The following is a 13,854-nucleotide window of genomic DNA, read 5'->3' as shown; positions in this document are numbered from 1 at the left end:
ATGATTTTGAAGATAATTAGAGTAAAAGTCACACATCTCTATTGATTTAAGAGTTCTGATTGATTGACAATGTCAAAATTATTTTCAGTGAATATATGAATTAAATCACTAATAAAATACATATTTGCATTTTTCTTATGATCATATTTTAATTAATTGACCAATGACAAACATGTGTATTGTGTATGATTTATCATGTAAATTATAATTAAAATAAAATAGTTTTTATTTTTATTTAATCGACTAGTGAGAACATTAATTTGTATTGTATATGATTTATGTAAAAAATTATAACCGATGTATTACAACTTTATTCAAATTTCATGTAAGAGACATAATACCAATTCTCTTTTAAATAAATTATTCGTGAAATATATTTTTTTAATTTATTAACCAATGACAAATATCTATTTCGCATACAATATATACATAATCTCTTTTAATTAATTAAATTATTAAATATACCCATTAAATAAATAATTTATATATATTGACAATACAATATTTTTTACATACGCATTTAATTAATATTGACAAATGACAATACAATATTTTTTACATATGCATTTAATCAAATTATTTAATGTAGATTTTTGTAGAAATATTTTTAAAATAATCTAAAAAAAATTTAATCGAATGTATAAGTAAAAAAAAGTTATTACAGCATAAAAATTGATCTTTTTTTAAATTACTACCCAATAAAAGGTGTGACCTATCCCTGCACATGAGGCTTTACACCACTTGATCTCCAAGCCATCACATGAATTACATTCCTCCATTTGCTCCACGTGTATATTGAAGTAAACGAAACATTATCAAGAATTGTAATTAAAATCCTTAGTTTTTTAAATATCAGTTGAACCAACAAAAACAATGATATTATTAAGCTAAACATTATATTTTAAATTTGAATCCGATATTTCATAATTGCATGCATGAGTTTTGATAATTGCATCCATGAGTTTTGATAGTATTTACTTTCACATAAAAAAATCTTAAATATATTCAAAAGTCTTATTAAATTTTATCCTTTGAATTTCTCAATTAATGTAAAGTTTGGTAATACCAAATTGTTTCATGTTTAAACACGTGTCCTTTTTTTTGTATTTTTATCTGTACTCTGCAAATTTTATTTGACCATCCCAATCCAACCAATTCCAATGCCTAAGGAGCCCAGGGAGCATGAACAAGGCTGGGGTTCCTCCCAATTCAACTATAAATACAATAGCCCCACAAAATCAAACAATCTTTAAACCTTCTCACCACCAGCACCTTTCATTTTTCTACCTAAACATATTTCCCACCTGCCTCTGTTCCTTAGGATATTATTAGGAGCCATCCTTGCTATCCAAACATATTTCCAGCTGGGCTGCTTCCAATTTCATCTCCCAAACCTATCTTCGTAGTGGCTACAGTCTCACTACCAGAAACAGTACCCATCTCAAATCACCAGCTTGAAAAATGTAAATCAATGCCTTTTGATGCAGTTCAACATTCTGAATCCTCCAATTGTTTGCAGTAGCCAGATACCTGCACAACATCTCGTAGATCTTGCTATATAGGAAACTTGATTTCTTGTATTCCATATATCATATAAAAGGTTTCTATCCTTGTTGGTGATGACTCTAATTCACACTTCCTCATTTTGAATCTTCTACTCCTTCTCACAGAATATTCCTTTTTGCTCCTTCCATTACTAAGAATCTTGTCTTAGTTAACAGATTGCAAAGACAATGAATGTGTCGTACCAAACTTTTCATTTCCTCCTTTGTTATCAAGGATCTGCAGTGCATAACAAAAATTTCCAGTATTTTCAGTGAATGAACAAACAATGTTCTACCAATAATCCCCACAAGAACATATGCCATTCTTAAAGTGATGAAAGCGGCTAGAATCTCTGACCACGATCTCCCTATCAACAATCTTTGCAAGAAGCTTTATCACATTATGACAATCCCCACATACACGTAGATTTTTCATTACAGTTCTTCCAACTTTTCTTCAAAGGCTTTTCTTTAAACATTTTTTAATAGTATTTTGCCTTTATTGAATGAATCAAATAATTCATTCTTTAATACTATTCTGCCCTTGTTGAATGAATTCAAATAATTCATTCTTTAATATTTTTATGCCTTTGTTTAAAAACTTCAAAACCGTGAGGATGCATAACTGAGTTTTTTCCAACTCGTGAGGCCATCCTCGGCACTTTCATACTTAGCATTTAACTCAGAATTTTTTCTTCTTTTTCCTTAATGAATGATAACCTGTTTACTTATATAAAACACTCAAAAGCACAGATTAGTCATTAAGCATAATCATAATCTTTAATTAATTTTGTTATCATTAAAACCAATTGAGAGAGATTTTGTCTCAACATTTTTTACATATGCATTTAATCAAATTATTTAATGTAGATTTTTGTAGAAATATTTTTAAAATAATCTAAAAAAAATTTAATCGAATGTATAAGTAAAAAAAAGTTATTACAGCATAAAAATTGATCTTTTTTTAAATTACTACCCAATAAAAGGTGTGACCTATCCCTGCACATGAGGCTTTACACCACTTGATCTCCAAGCCATCACATGAATTACATTCCTCCATTTGCTCCACGTGTATATTGAAGTAAACGAAACATTATCAAGAATTGTAATTAAAATCCTTAGTTTTTTAAATATCAGTTGAACCAACAAAAACAATGATATTATTAAGCTAAACATTATATTTTAAATTTGAATCCGATATTTCATAATTGCATGCATGAGTTTTGATAATTGCATCCATGAGTTTTGATAGTATTTACTTTCACATAAAAAAATCTTAAATATATTCAAAAGTCTTATTAAATTTTATCCTTTGAATTTCTCAATTAATGTAAAGTTTGGTAATACCAAATTGTTTCATGTTTAAACACGTGTCCTTTTTTTTGTATTTTTATCTGTACTCTGCAAATTTTATTTGACCATCCCAATCCAACCAATTCCAATGCCTAAGGAGCCCAGGGAGCATGAACAAGGCTGGGGTTCCTCCCAATTCAACTATAAATACAATAGCCCCACAAAATCAAACAATCTTTAAACCTTCTCACCACCAGCACCTTTCATTTTTCTACCTAAACATATTTCCCACCTGCCTCTGTTCCTTAGGATATTATTAGGAGCCATCCTTGCTATCCAAACATATTTCCAGCTGGGCTGCTTCCAATTTCATCTCCCAAACCTATCTTCGTAGTGGCTACAGTCTCACTACCAGAAACAGTACCCATCTCAAATCACCAGCTTGAAAAATGTAAATCAATGCCTTTTGATGCAGTTCAACATTCTGAATCCTCCAATTGTTTGCAGTAGCCAGATACCTGCACAACATCTCGTAGATCTTGCTATATAGGAAACTTGATTTCTTGTATTCCATATATCATATAAAAGGTTTCTATCCTTGTTGGTGATGACTCTAATTCACACTTCCTCATTTTGAATCTTCTACTCCTTCTCACAGAATATTCCTTTTTGCTCCTTCCATTACTAAGAATCTTGTCTTAGTTAACAGATTGCAAAGACAATGAATGTGTCGTACCAAACTTTTCATTTCCTCCTTTGTTATCAAGGATCTGCAGTGCATAACAAAAATTTCCAGTATTTTCAGTGAATGAACAAACAATGTTCTACCAATAATCCCCACAAGAACATATGCCATTCTTAAAGTGATGAAAGCGGCTAGAATCTCTGACCACGATCTCCCTATCAACAATCTTTGCAAGAAGCTTTATCACATTATGACAATCCCCACATACACGTAGATTTTTCATTACAGTTATTCTACTTCCTTCAACAGTGCTAAGCAACCCAAATGCAATTGCAAGCCTTTCACTATGGTAGGACAACATTTCTTCTTGTTGCTCAATTTCAACATCATGCAAGGCAAATTGTTGATCAGGAACATAACCCATTTCTTTTAACTTCACTCCTAACCAGTCTAGCTTTTCATAGATTTTCTCAGTCAGAGGATGGGACCTATCTCCAGACAGAAACTCATGCCTTAGTCCTTTTAAAGTTATCCAACTTGACCCAGGTTGTTTCACAACTCCATTATGTTTCATTTTACTCCTGATCTTTGCAACTTCGGACCATCTTCTCAAAGAGGCATACAAGTTTGATAGCAACACGTATGCAGGACTACAATCAGGCTCCATTTCAAATATCCGTTTCGCAGCTCTTTCCGCAACATCTAAATTAGAATGCACCCTGCAGGCACTCAGCAAAACCAGCCATACCATTGAGTTTGCTTCCACAGGCATGCTCATCGCCAGCGCTTCCGCTTCCTCCACCTCTCCACACCGGCCAAGAACATCCATCATGCAAACATAGTGCTCAATCGTCAGCTTCATCGATCTTTTCCTACCAAAATACCCAAAGAAACACCTTGCCTTCTGTAACATCCCAGCCCTGCTACAAGCAGAAAGCAAACCTGTCAACGTGATCTCATCAGACTCAACTCCTTCCCTCAACATTTCTTTAAAAAGCGCCAAAGCCCACACTCCACATCCATGCTGAGCACAACCAACAATCACAGAATTCCACGACACAACATTTTTCTCACCAATTCCCTTAAACACATACAATGCATCACCAATAAAACCGCATTTACTATACATAACAACAAGAGAATTCCCCACATATACCCCATTTTCCAAACCCATCTTAACTGCCACACCATGAATCACTCTCCCCTTCTCAAGATCCCCCAACCCAACACACGAATTCAAAGCACTAGTAAAAGAAGACTCATTCGGCACCACCCCAAATCTTATCATATCACCAAAAACCTCCAATGCCTCCACATGCCTATCATTCAAACCAAACCCAGTCAAAAGAGCAGTCCAAACCACCACATTCTTACAAACAATCTCACCAAAAACCTTACAAGTACTCTCCATTTTCTTACAACTAGCGTAAAAAGTAACAAGCGAAGCAGAAACATACTCATCCAAAGAACAACAATAACCAAACTTGAACATACAGCAATGAATCTGAACACCCACATAAAAATCTGAAATTTTAGCAGCAGCAGACAACCCAGAAACCAAAGTAGTTGAAGAAATTTCAACATCAGAAGAACCGACCATCTTCTTTAAAAAAACCAAAGCTTGATAACTCATTCCGTTACGATCCAACCCAGCAATTATTGAAGTCCAAGAGATAACATCACGTGAACCCATTAAACGGAACAAACGGAGAGCATCGTTAATTCTACCGTTATTACAGTAACCATGAATCATAGCATTCCACGTGGCAATGTCTTTGTCATCATGCGGCATTTCATTGAAGAACGTTTCAGCTTCAACAACTCTTCCGGAAGATAATAACCCGTATATTATTGTCGTCCATGAGATTGAATTTCTGCGAGGCATTTCGTCGAACAGTTTAACGGCAGTGATGAAATCGTTGCAGATAATGGAGGCTTTGATGATGGAGTTCCATGAGATTGTGTCTTTGGAATTTGATGGGATTTGGTTGAAGAGGGTGAGTGCTTCTGGGAATCTGTGGTTGTAAGCATAGGCGAGGAGAAGTTTGGTGTAGAGAGACACGTGAGGGGAAGGGATTTTGTTGAAAACGGCACGTGCTGAATCTAGTCTTTGATTTTTGAGGTGGTTTGAGAATGTGGAGTTTAAGGAAGTTGAAGAGGGTTTGGGGTTTTGAATAAGAGTTGTAAACGACGTCGTAAGACATTTAGAATTAGTTTTCTTGGTTGTGAAGAACGGTGGAACTTTAAATGGTGGGTTTTTTGGCATGAAGGAAGGAAATAATTTGATAATAATATCATATCACATCACAGCTTCAGACTCACTAATCTTTGGAAGAAGAAGAAGAAGACAAGAGCTTTGAGTTTTTGCCGGGAAAACGATGTAACGACCTGGTGATTAGGTATCCGGTTATATATGGAGATTTTGAGCCGTCGATTGAAATTTCTTCCAGATCAGCGGCTTACAATGTATGAAGTATTCAGTCATACGGATATTAAACCGTGGATTCATATTATTCATTTTAAGGATTAAATTTCTTCCAGATCAGCGGCTTACAATGTATGTCCAATATTTGTTTTTTGTTTAATTAAGGATTAAATTGCAATATAGTTTTTTGGTTATTTAGTTAAAATGAAAAAACTGCAAAAATAAAAATAAAAATCCTGCACAAAAATAAAAATATTACACATAAAACTGTAATAAAAAGTGCAACTGAAACATAACTGTGATATGTATAATTGATCTATAAAGTAAAAAATTAACGCACGCATTAGCGGTACAACTATGTAAATATACAAAGAAAATTTTATATTTTCAATAAAATTATATAAGTAATAAATATAAAAATAATAAAATAAATATTTGTTGATCTTTTATTTTTTAATTTTTTGTCCAATTTCAAATAACATTAAAAAATACGAGACAAAAATTTATCCATGACAAATATAAACAAATTGTAGTTTCAATAAAATTATATAACTGAAAAATATAGAAAATGACACCATAAATATTTCTTGGTCTTTCATTTTATTTTAGTTTCTTTTCCAAATATTTATCACTTTTTTATATACAAACAAATATTTATCACAATAAATATTAAAAAATTCTTAAATACTATGTGAACTAACAAATGCTAATATTGTAACGTTGAATAATTTGTCCGAATTCAAACTAAGACATCGCAATTGTGTGAATTAATTATAGTAGTACTTATTATATTTTATAGAATAAAAAACATTAAAAAACACAACATAATTATTTGACATCGATAAATATAAAATATACTAATAAATATTTATTATTAATAAATAAAATAAAATTTTTTATTTAAAATTTACACAAAACAAATAAAATATCAACCACCACCCTAATGTTTTATTAGTTAAAGTAAAAAAAAATTAAAAAAATTAAATTTTTGAAGTGATATTCATGATGAAACATATAGAGAGGGAATATTACATATTTATGTTTGAAAAAGACATTAACACCCCCACTACTTTTATTTAAATAATAATAAATTTATAAAGAAGTGGTTTTGTTTGAATGTATGTTAGCAACTAAATCTGACAAAAGAAATGATGTCGCCACCTTCCTCCTTTCTCTTTCTCTTCCATCATCCGACCTTCCATCCTTTTCAATTTCTTCATTCATCGGTAATTCATTTCATTCTCTTTTCTCAATCCACATTTGCATTTCATTTTCTCTTATGAGAATCTTTCAATTCTGTTGTTGTTGTTTCACAAATTATATATTTTCTATCAATTTTCAAAACATAAACATTCTTTTTTTTTACTCAAGCATCAACGTTCTTATGAATCTTATCTAATTCCTTTCAAATGTAAAAAGAAAATTGAAATTTGAAAATGGAGGCGCTTCCATTCATCGTTGTTTATTGATTGTGAACCAAAATTGTATGTATAATGCATATATATGTTTTATGCTGATCTAGAAAGTTTAATGTCTGCTAATTCAAACAAAAAACTGACTTTTTTTTATTTCATAATTTTCATTTTTGATCTATATTTATGTTTTCTTCCCCTAGAGATGAATTAGACCAACCTCCAACAATTAGGGGTGGCCTATGTTTGCCATGGTCCCCTCCAAATTTGAAACTTTTTTTATTTATTTAATTTTTTGAGGTAAAAACTAAGTATTAGTTCATTGGAAAAGCCTTATTAGTTACTATAAGAGACAATTGAATTATAATTTGGTCATTTTTCCGTGAATAGTTCACTGGTTTTTTATTTTGTTAGACTTATAACAAATTATTCTGTCAAAAATAGTTTTTAACCAAATATTTCTTACTTCCTCAGGTGGATTAACTTGGCAGCTATTAGTGGACTTCAAGGATGGCAATGAATAATAGACGGTTAGAATTTGGGAGGCCTGTCTCAAGTATGTTATGATTCTTAATATACAACATCATCTTGCATTCAACTGGTTTACCCTTTGTTAAAAGTCAATTTATACTCTCACATTTATCTGCTATTTATTTAATTCTCCACTTACACACTCTTTTTTCAATTAAGTGTATATCCGCTCTTAAATTGTAATGGATTATATCACGACACATTGATCACTTGTTAACTTTAGACATAGACAAACGCTAACAAACTTCTTAGAGGTACTAGGTATGAAATAAATAAATAAATATTAAATTTAATATTTGTTGACATTGTTGTTAACTATATATAAAACGTTATACTTTTCAAGATTTTGTTGATGTATTAATTGTGCTGGCTATATGGTTTTTCTCAGTTAAAATCTGTCAGAAATATTTTTTTGAAAGGCTCAAATTCCATATTTTTAAAATAATATGCCTGATCGATATAAGCAAACATTGGCGTTGCTTATTTCATATGTCTACTTGTGAAATGCAAAGCCATTTTGATTTAGTTTTTCCATGAGAAGTTGAATGATTGGCAGGTCTCTTACAGGTAAAAGAAGATTGAAGGATTTGTTGGTTCAGAAAGATAATCGCTTTTGTGCTGATTGTGGTGCTCCAGATCCTAAATGGGCGTAAGTTTATTTACATATCAACTGTGATATTTTTTGGTTTGTGGTTATAGGCTTATGGCCATGGTCATTCTTAAAACTAATGTCTGAGTGTCATGTTTTTTGTGTATAAAGGGATTATGACATCCTTGTAATTATGCTGTCACGTGAATTTGTAATTGTAGAATGCATATTACCTTTTCTTAGCTGAAATTTAATTTTTTGTACTGCTTCTTCAGGTCAGCCAATATTGGGGTTTTTGTTTGCTTAAAATGTTGTGGAGTGCACAGAAGTCTTGGTACTCATATATCAAGGGTAATCAATCCTGATCTTTTATTTCAAAAACATTTTCTGTCCATCAATGAGAAATATTTAAATTGAGTTCCTTTTTCGATTTGTCATGAAATAATTGAAAATCTAATAGGTTGAACACATAAATATGTATATATACATGTGTATAGCTAATTTGAACTTGGTTTAGTGAGAAAACAACCAACCACTGTTATATGGCCATGTACATGAAATAGTCTGAAGAATGATCTTTCGTATTTGGGTACATTTATTTTCTTTTAAATGGTGGCTATGCACATGAAATTGTATGAATTGCATAGTTTCAGTGTAGGATTGGTATTCTACATTGGCTTGTGCTATTTGAGTAAATGTACAAAATAAAAATTAATATGTGTATTTTTTATGGTGATAAAGAATATAGTAAAATTACGTCATTTTAGTGTTGCCATGCACGTGTCAATAACAACGGATAACAGGTGCAATTGAATTTGTATCTTAGAGAAGTTATAACTATATAACTTCTAGACACTACTTAGCTGTAATTAGTGTGAAAGACATCTCTATAGATGTTAGTTAAAAAGCAATTTATTGTAGTTAGTGTGAAAGACATCTCTAAAAATCTTTGTTAAGAAGCCAATTTTCTACGATGACTACTAGTGCCATTGAATTGGAAATTATGTGAAATGCGCGATTAACATTTTAAGAGAGTTTACCGTGTCAATCACAACTCAATTCAGTCTTATATTGCATTAAACTACGTCAAGTCAATATTCTCGCGCACCTAAAATTATTGATGATTATTCTATCTGGTGCATTCATGATTTCTCCCAATTTTTCACCATGGCCTATCTTCAAGCAGTACATTATTTTATAAAAAAAACATGCCCAAGCTACTCAAGCGAGGTGTAGAAAACATCTTTTTTGTATCATACTATATGTCCTCTTCATTGTTTCCATTTAGTTATGTCTATCAAGTTAATGAAAGCACACAAGTTGGAGTTATTTATCTGTGCTTTGTCATGCATTAAAGCATTAATATATTGCTTTTTTCCTTGTCAGATTTTGTCTGTGACATTGGATGAATGGTCAAATGATGAAATAGATGCAATGGTGGAAGTTGGAGGAAATGCTTCTGCTAATTCGATATATGAGGCATATATTCCAGAAGGATGTACAAAACCTGGACCAGATGCTAGTCATGAGCAACGTGTAAAATTCATCAGGTTAGACATGCTTACATAGTAGTATCATTTGGCGTATTTTATAAATTTGTCACCACAAAGTAGGTAAATATATCAATATGAATTTTTTGTCCTTGTATTTTTTAGCATTTTCTTTATCATTTTTATTTTTGATTTTTTACTCTTCTTTAGTGTTACTATTTTTAATTATAGTCCATCGTGCTTGGTTGAGCATTGGCTAATTTGCACAATATTGCAATATTGTTCATGGTAGCATCAACAGTCAGTACCAATCTCGTCAATGTTCAAGTTAAGAGTGGAATTTTACTAGTGACATTTATGATTGCAGGTCAAAGTATGAGCGTCAAGAATTTTTGAAACATAGTTTGCGCATTGTATCAACAAAAAGCAATCGTCAATCAAGTTTTTCTAAAAAGATTATGGATAGCTTTCGAAGTACTAGTGGTTCAAAGAATATGGTAATTATATTTATTTCCTTTGATTAAAGATGTACTTTTGTGTTGACCATTAGTTGAATTAGCATATCAATGTGTATTGGTTTTCCACCGGGTTATTAAATTGTTGCACTCATGAAAATCTTCCAATCAAATTAATTTCACATAGACGTGGCACTCTTTCGTGCGTCCAACCAACATTACTACACAATCAGTAAATGAAATTAAATTGTTTTCGTGAGTTATTTTCATGGATGTTTGATTGATATTGATGGTGAAAATAGGAAGGAATGGTAGAATTTATGGGAATGTTGAAGGTGAAAGTGGTCAATGGCACAAATTTAGCAATCAGAGATATGATGTCAAGCGATCCATATGTTGTTTTGAAGCTTGGACAACAGGTTGGTTATTTTCATTAGCATATATATTGGTAAACTATTGTCTTTATTTTATTTTTTTAGGTGAAGAATAATATACTTAATAACTTTCTATTTGAATTGACAATGGTGTTATTGCATTCAGACTGTTCAGACAGCTGTAATAAAGAGTAATTTGAATCCAGTTTGGAATGAGGAGCTTATGTTATCTGTTCCTCAGCAATTTGGACCACTGAGTATGGTAAGATTAAATTTTCTCGTGCCTTGTTAAAAACAAATAAGTTGTGTAGTTTATCATATTAAATCTGCTTGCTGGAGAAAATTTAGTAATTTGCTTGCCATTTATTTTCTGGCTCATGATCTGCATTTCCTCTCACACATACTCTAGTTATCTAGAGTCTGGCAACCAATATATGATACAAAACATAAGCACAAGAATTCAATGGTCTTATTTATACTAATAAGCAAATGATAGTCTATTATTTATGGTACAAACAAAATTCCACCAGTAAAATAATGTGACTAATCATAATTTAATTAGGAACAAACAAACATCACAAAATTACAACAAAAATATGCTGAAGATTGCATCATCAAATTCATTTTTTTTTACGGTAAAAATAACTTTCATTCAACTAGAACAGATACGATCAGTACAATCAAAAGGAACATGTGATAGGTCATTCCCCACCCATATTTTGAGTTCAACACAAACAACTAAATAAGCCAAGTACATAACAACATTACATATAAAGGGATGAGAAGCCAATAGAGCATTACCAAGCCAAAGTCTTAATCCTATCAACCAAACTAACTTCTTCCTCACACGTGTAGTGGCCAAAGAGAATAGTAGATCACAGTCTTCACTCTCATCCAATTAAGGATAATTTCTTTGGCTTGTGTATGTTCAAGTCGACTATCAGTGGTCTCAAAAATGACCAATCTAACCACATTTCTAGAAGTCATTTGTAAGGCTAACCGGTTGTCGAGGTTGATGGCAGCCAATATTAACCCTCTCCACAAATTACAAATCCAAAAGGTCAAGCACATAAAAGGAATTTAAACAAACACATCAAGCACAAACATAAAACAACCTAATAATACCCACAAAACACCAACAACAAAACATAACTTGAGAATCAGAAAGAAAAGATCAAGGATATTAGATCTCAAACCAGTCAATAGTAGAAGGACCGAATTGCATAGTTTCCACGGTGGCTTTGGAGGAGGGCGCTTCGGTCTCGTGTCAGTATGAGGAATATCGACCATAGAGCATGGAGTTTGAGGCGGTGGATCCAGTGGGGGCCTTATGAGTTGGTGGTTGAGGGGAACAAACTCTAACAATAGGGAACGGAAACTTAGTGAGAAGGAAGACTCTCACTAGATGTGTGCATTTTTGAAAAAAAACTTGATGAACGATTCATTAAAGAAACCCTGAAGATGTGATAATGCATTCTAAAATTATCTTAATATGCACTCACAAACTAACATGACATCATCACATGGTTAGTTTGAAGCTAAGTTACTATTTATTTTGATATATGAATATGAGACTTTATATTAACAACTGGTTTCATTGTATCGCAGAGGGTATTTGATCATGACTTGTTTTCAGCTGATGATATAATGGGAGAAGCAGAGATTGATCTTCAACCTTTAATAACATCTGCAATAGCATTTGGAGATGCTGGAATGTTTGATGATATGCAGATAGGAAAATGGTTGAAATCCAATGACAATGCACTTATAGAAGATAGCATTGTCAATATCATTGATGGTAAGGTTAAACAAGACATTTCAATCAAGCTCCAAAATGTCGAATGTGGAGAAATATACTTAGAACTTGAGTGGATATGTCTTGAATAATAGGTGCATGTCTTACTATTATTAACATATCCATATTCTTTTTCAGAAATGTCTATAATTTTTTCTACTTTTGATTGATCATCCTATAAATATCCAAAATCTATTCTTTTGGGTCCGTTTCTCTTCTCTATTTAACTTTTACCATTAAATTGTTTAACAAAACTTGGGTGAATTTTATCGACAAAGAAGAACGAGTGATCGTGTAATTTTGCAGCATTTGATCACCATAGATTATTTTGTGTGCACACATGCTAGTTTGTGTGTGTACTAAACATAACACATTGATTGATCTGTACTGAAAAAAATAAATCTTCGACTGACTGGAGTAAAAAAAAAACGTATATTTTTCACAGTTTGTCTTGAGTGTTAAACAAAAAATAACCGTTATCTTAGATTGGAAAATTTACACTAAACTTTGTAAGTTTTGGATCAAACTTGCTTTTAGAGTAAAAAACAACAAATATTTCACTTCCAACTTATTAGTAAAAAATAAGTTTTAAAAACAAGTTCATTTTGTTGAAATTAATGGATTTTAGATTAAGGGAATATAGCTAGAAAAGATACACCAAAAAATGGTTCTAATTGATTTTTCATTGATACAAGAAAATGAATTATCTCTATCTCTCCATTGTCATAGTTTTCCGAATTAAACCATGATCCTTAATTATCGTGATCCTAATTAGGGTAGGTACAAATATTTAGTAATGGAGACGGTCAATTATCGTTATCCTAATTGAATACCAAAAAAAAAATGTCACAATAAAATAATGTGACTCAACAAATAAATGTCAAATGTCTCTCAAAATAAAGAATAATCTATTTCTTTCCTCCTTAAACTCTATTTTTTAGGATAACTCTAATCTTTTTATTTTGCTAACTTCTTCAATTTTTATCAAAATTTAGTAGAATCTAACCTTAAATATTTATTAAAAAAAAAGCGTAAGTTTAAATTAATCATAAAATTCCAAATTTTTATTAAAAAAGTGTAAGTTTAAAATTTTTAAACAGAAAACTCTGATTTATTTAATTTAAAAAACGCAAGAGCTAATTCAGTTGGAAAAAATTTAAAGATTCAATATTGCAAGTTCAAACCATCCCTTGATGGAATTGATGGAATGATATTCTTGCTATTGTTTGAATAGATAAAGACTATGCATTGACAATGTAAA

General features: G+C 31.5%; 2 protein-coding genes across 2 annotated transcripts; one reads left to right on the top strand and one right to left on the bottom strand.

Moving 5' to 3' along the window:
* Window positions 1-2,781: 2,781 nt before the first annotated feature.
* LOC101502891 (pentatricopeptide repeat-containing protein At5g46460, mitochondrial) lies at window positions 2,782-5,930 on the bottom strand. Its single transcript, XM_004504165.4, has one exon. The coding sequence runs from the start codon at window positions 5,786-5,788 to the stop codon at window positions 3,662-3,664; it is 2,127 nt and encodes a 708-aa protein (XP_004504222.1). The 5' UTR covers window positions 5,789-5,930; the 3' UTR covers window positions 2,782-3,661.
* A 1,123-nt stretch (window positions 5,931-7,053) lies between these two features.
* Window positions 7,054-12,800, top strand: LOC101502370 (ADP-ribosylation factor GTPase-activating protein AGD12-like). The gene is made up of 9 exons (XM_004504163.4): window positions 7,054-7,173; window positions 7,834-7,915; window positions 8,458-8,539; window positions 8,755-8,830; window positions 9,866-10,029; window positions 10,337-10,466; window positions 10,727-10,843; window positions 10,965-11,060; window positions 12,407-12,800. Exons 2-9 carry the CDS (start codon window positions 7,870-7,872, stop codon window positions 12,683-12,685), a joined length of 990 nt encoding a protein of 329 aa, XP_004504220.1. The 5' UTR covers window positions 7,054-7,173; window positions 7,834-7,869; the 3' UTR covers window positions 12,686-12,800.
* The last annotated feature ends 1,054 nt before the right edge of the window (window positions 12,801-13,854 follow it).

The sequence above is a fragment of the Cicer arietinum genome, chromosome 6, assembly GCF_000331145.2.
Source record: "Cicer arietinum cultivar CDC Frontier isolate Library 1 chromosome 6, Cicar.CDCFrontier_v2.0, whole genome shotgun sequence".
Lineage (NCBI taxonomy): Eukaryota > Viridiplantae > Streptophyta > Magnoliopsida > Fabales > Fabaceae > Cicer > Cicer arietinum.
This window is presented reverse-complemented; position numbering and strand designations above follow the sequence as displayed.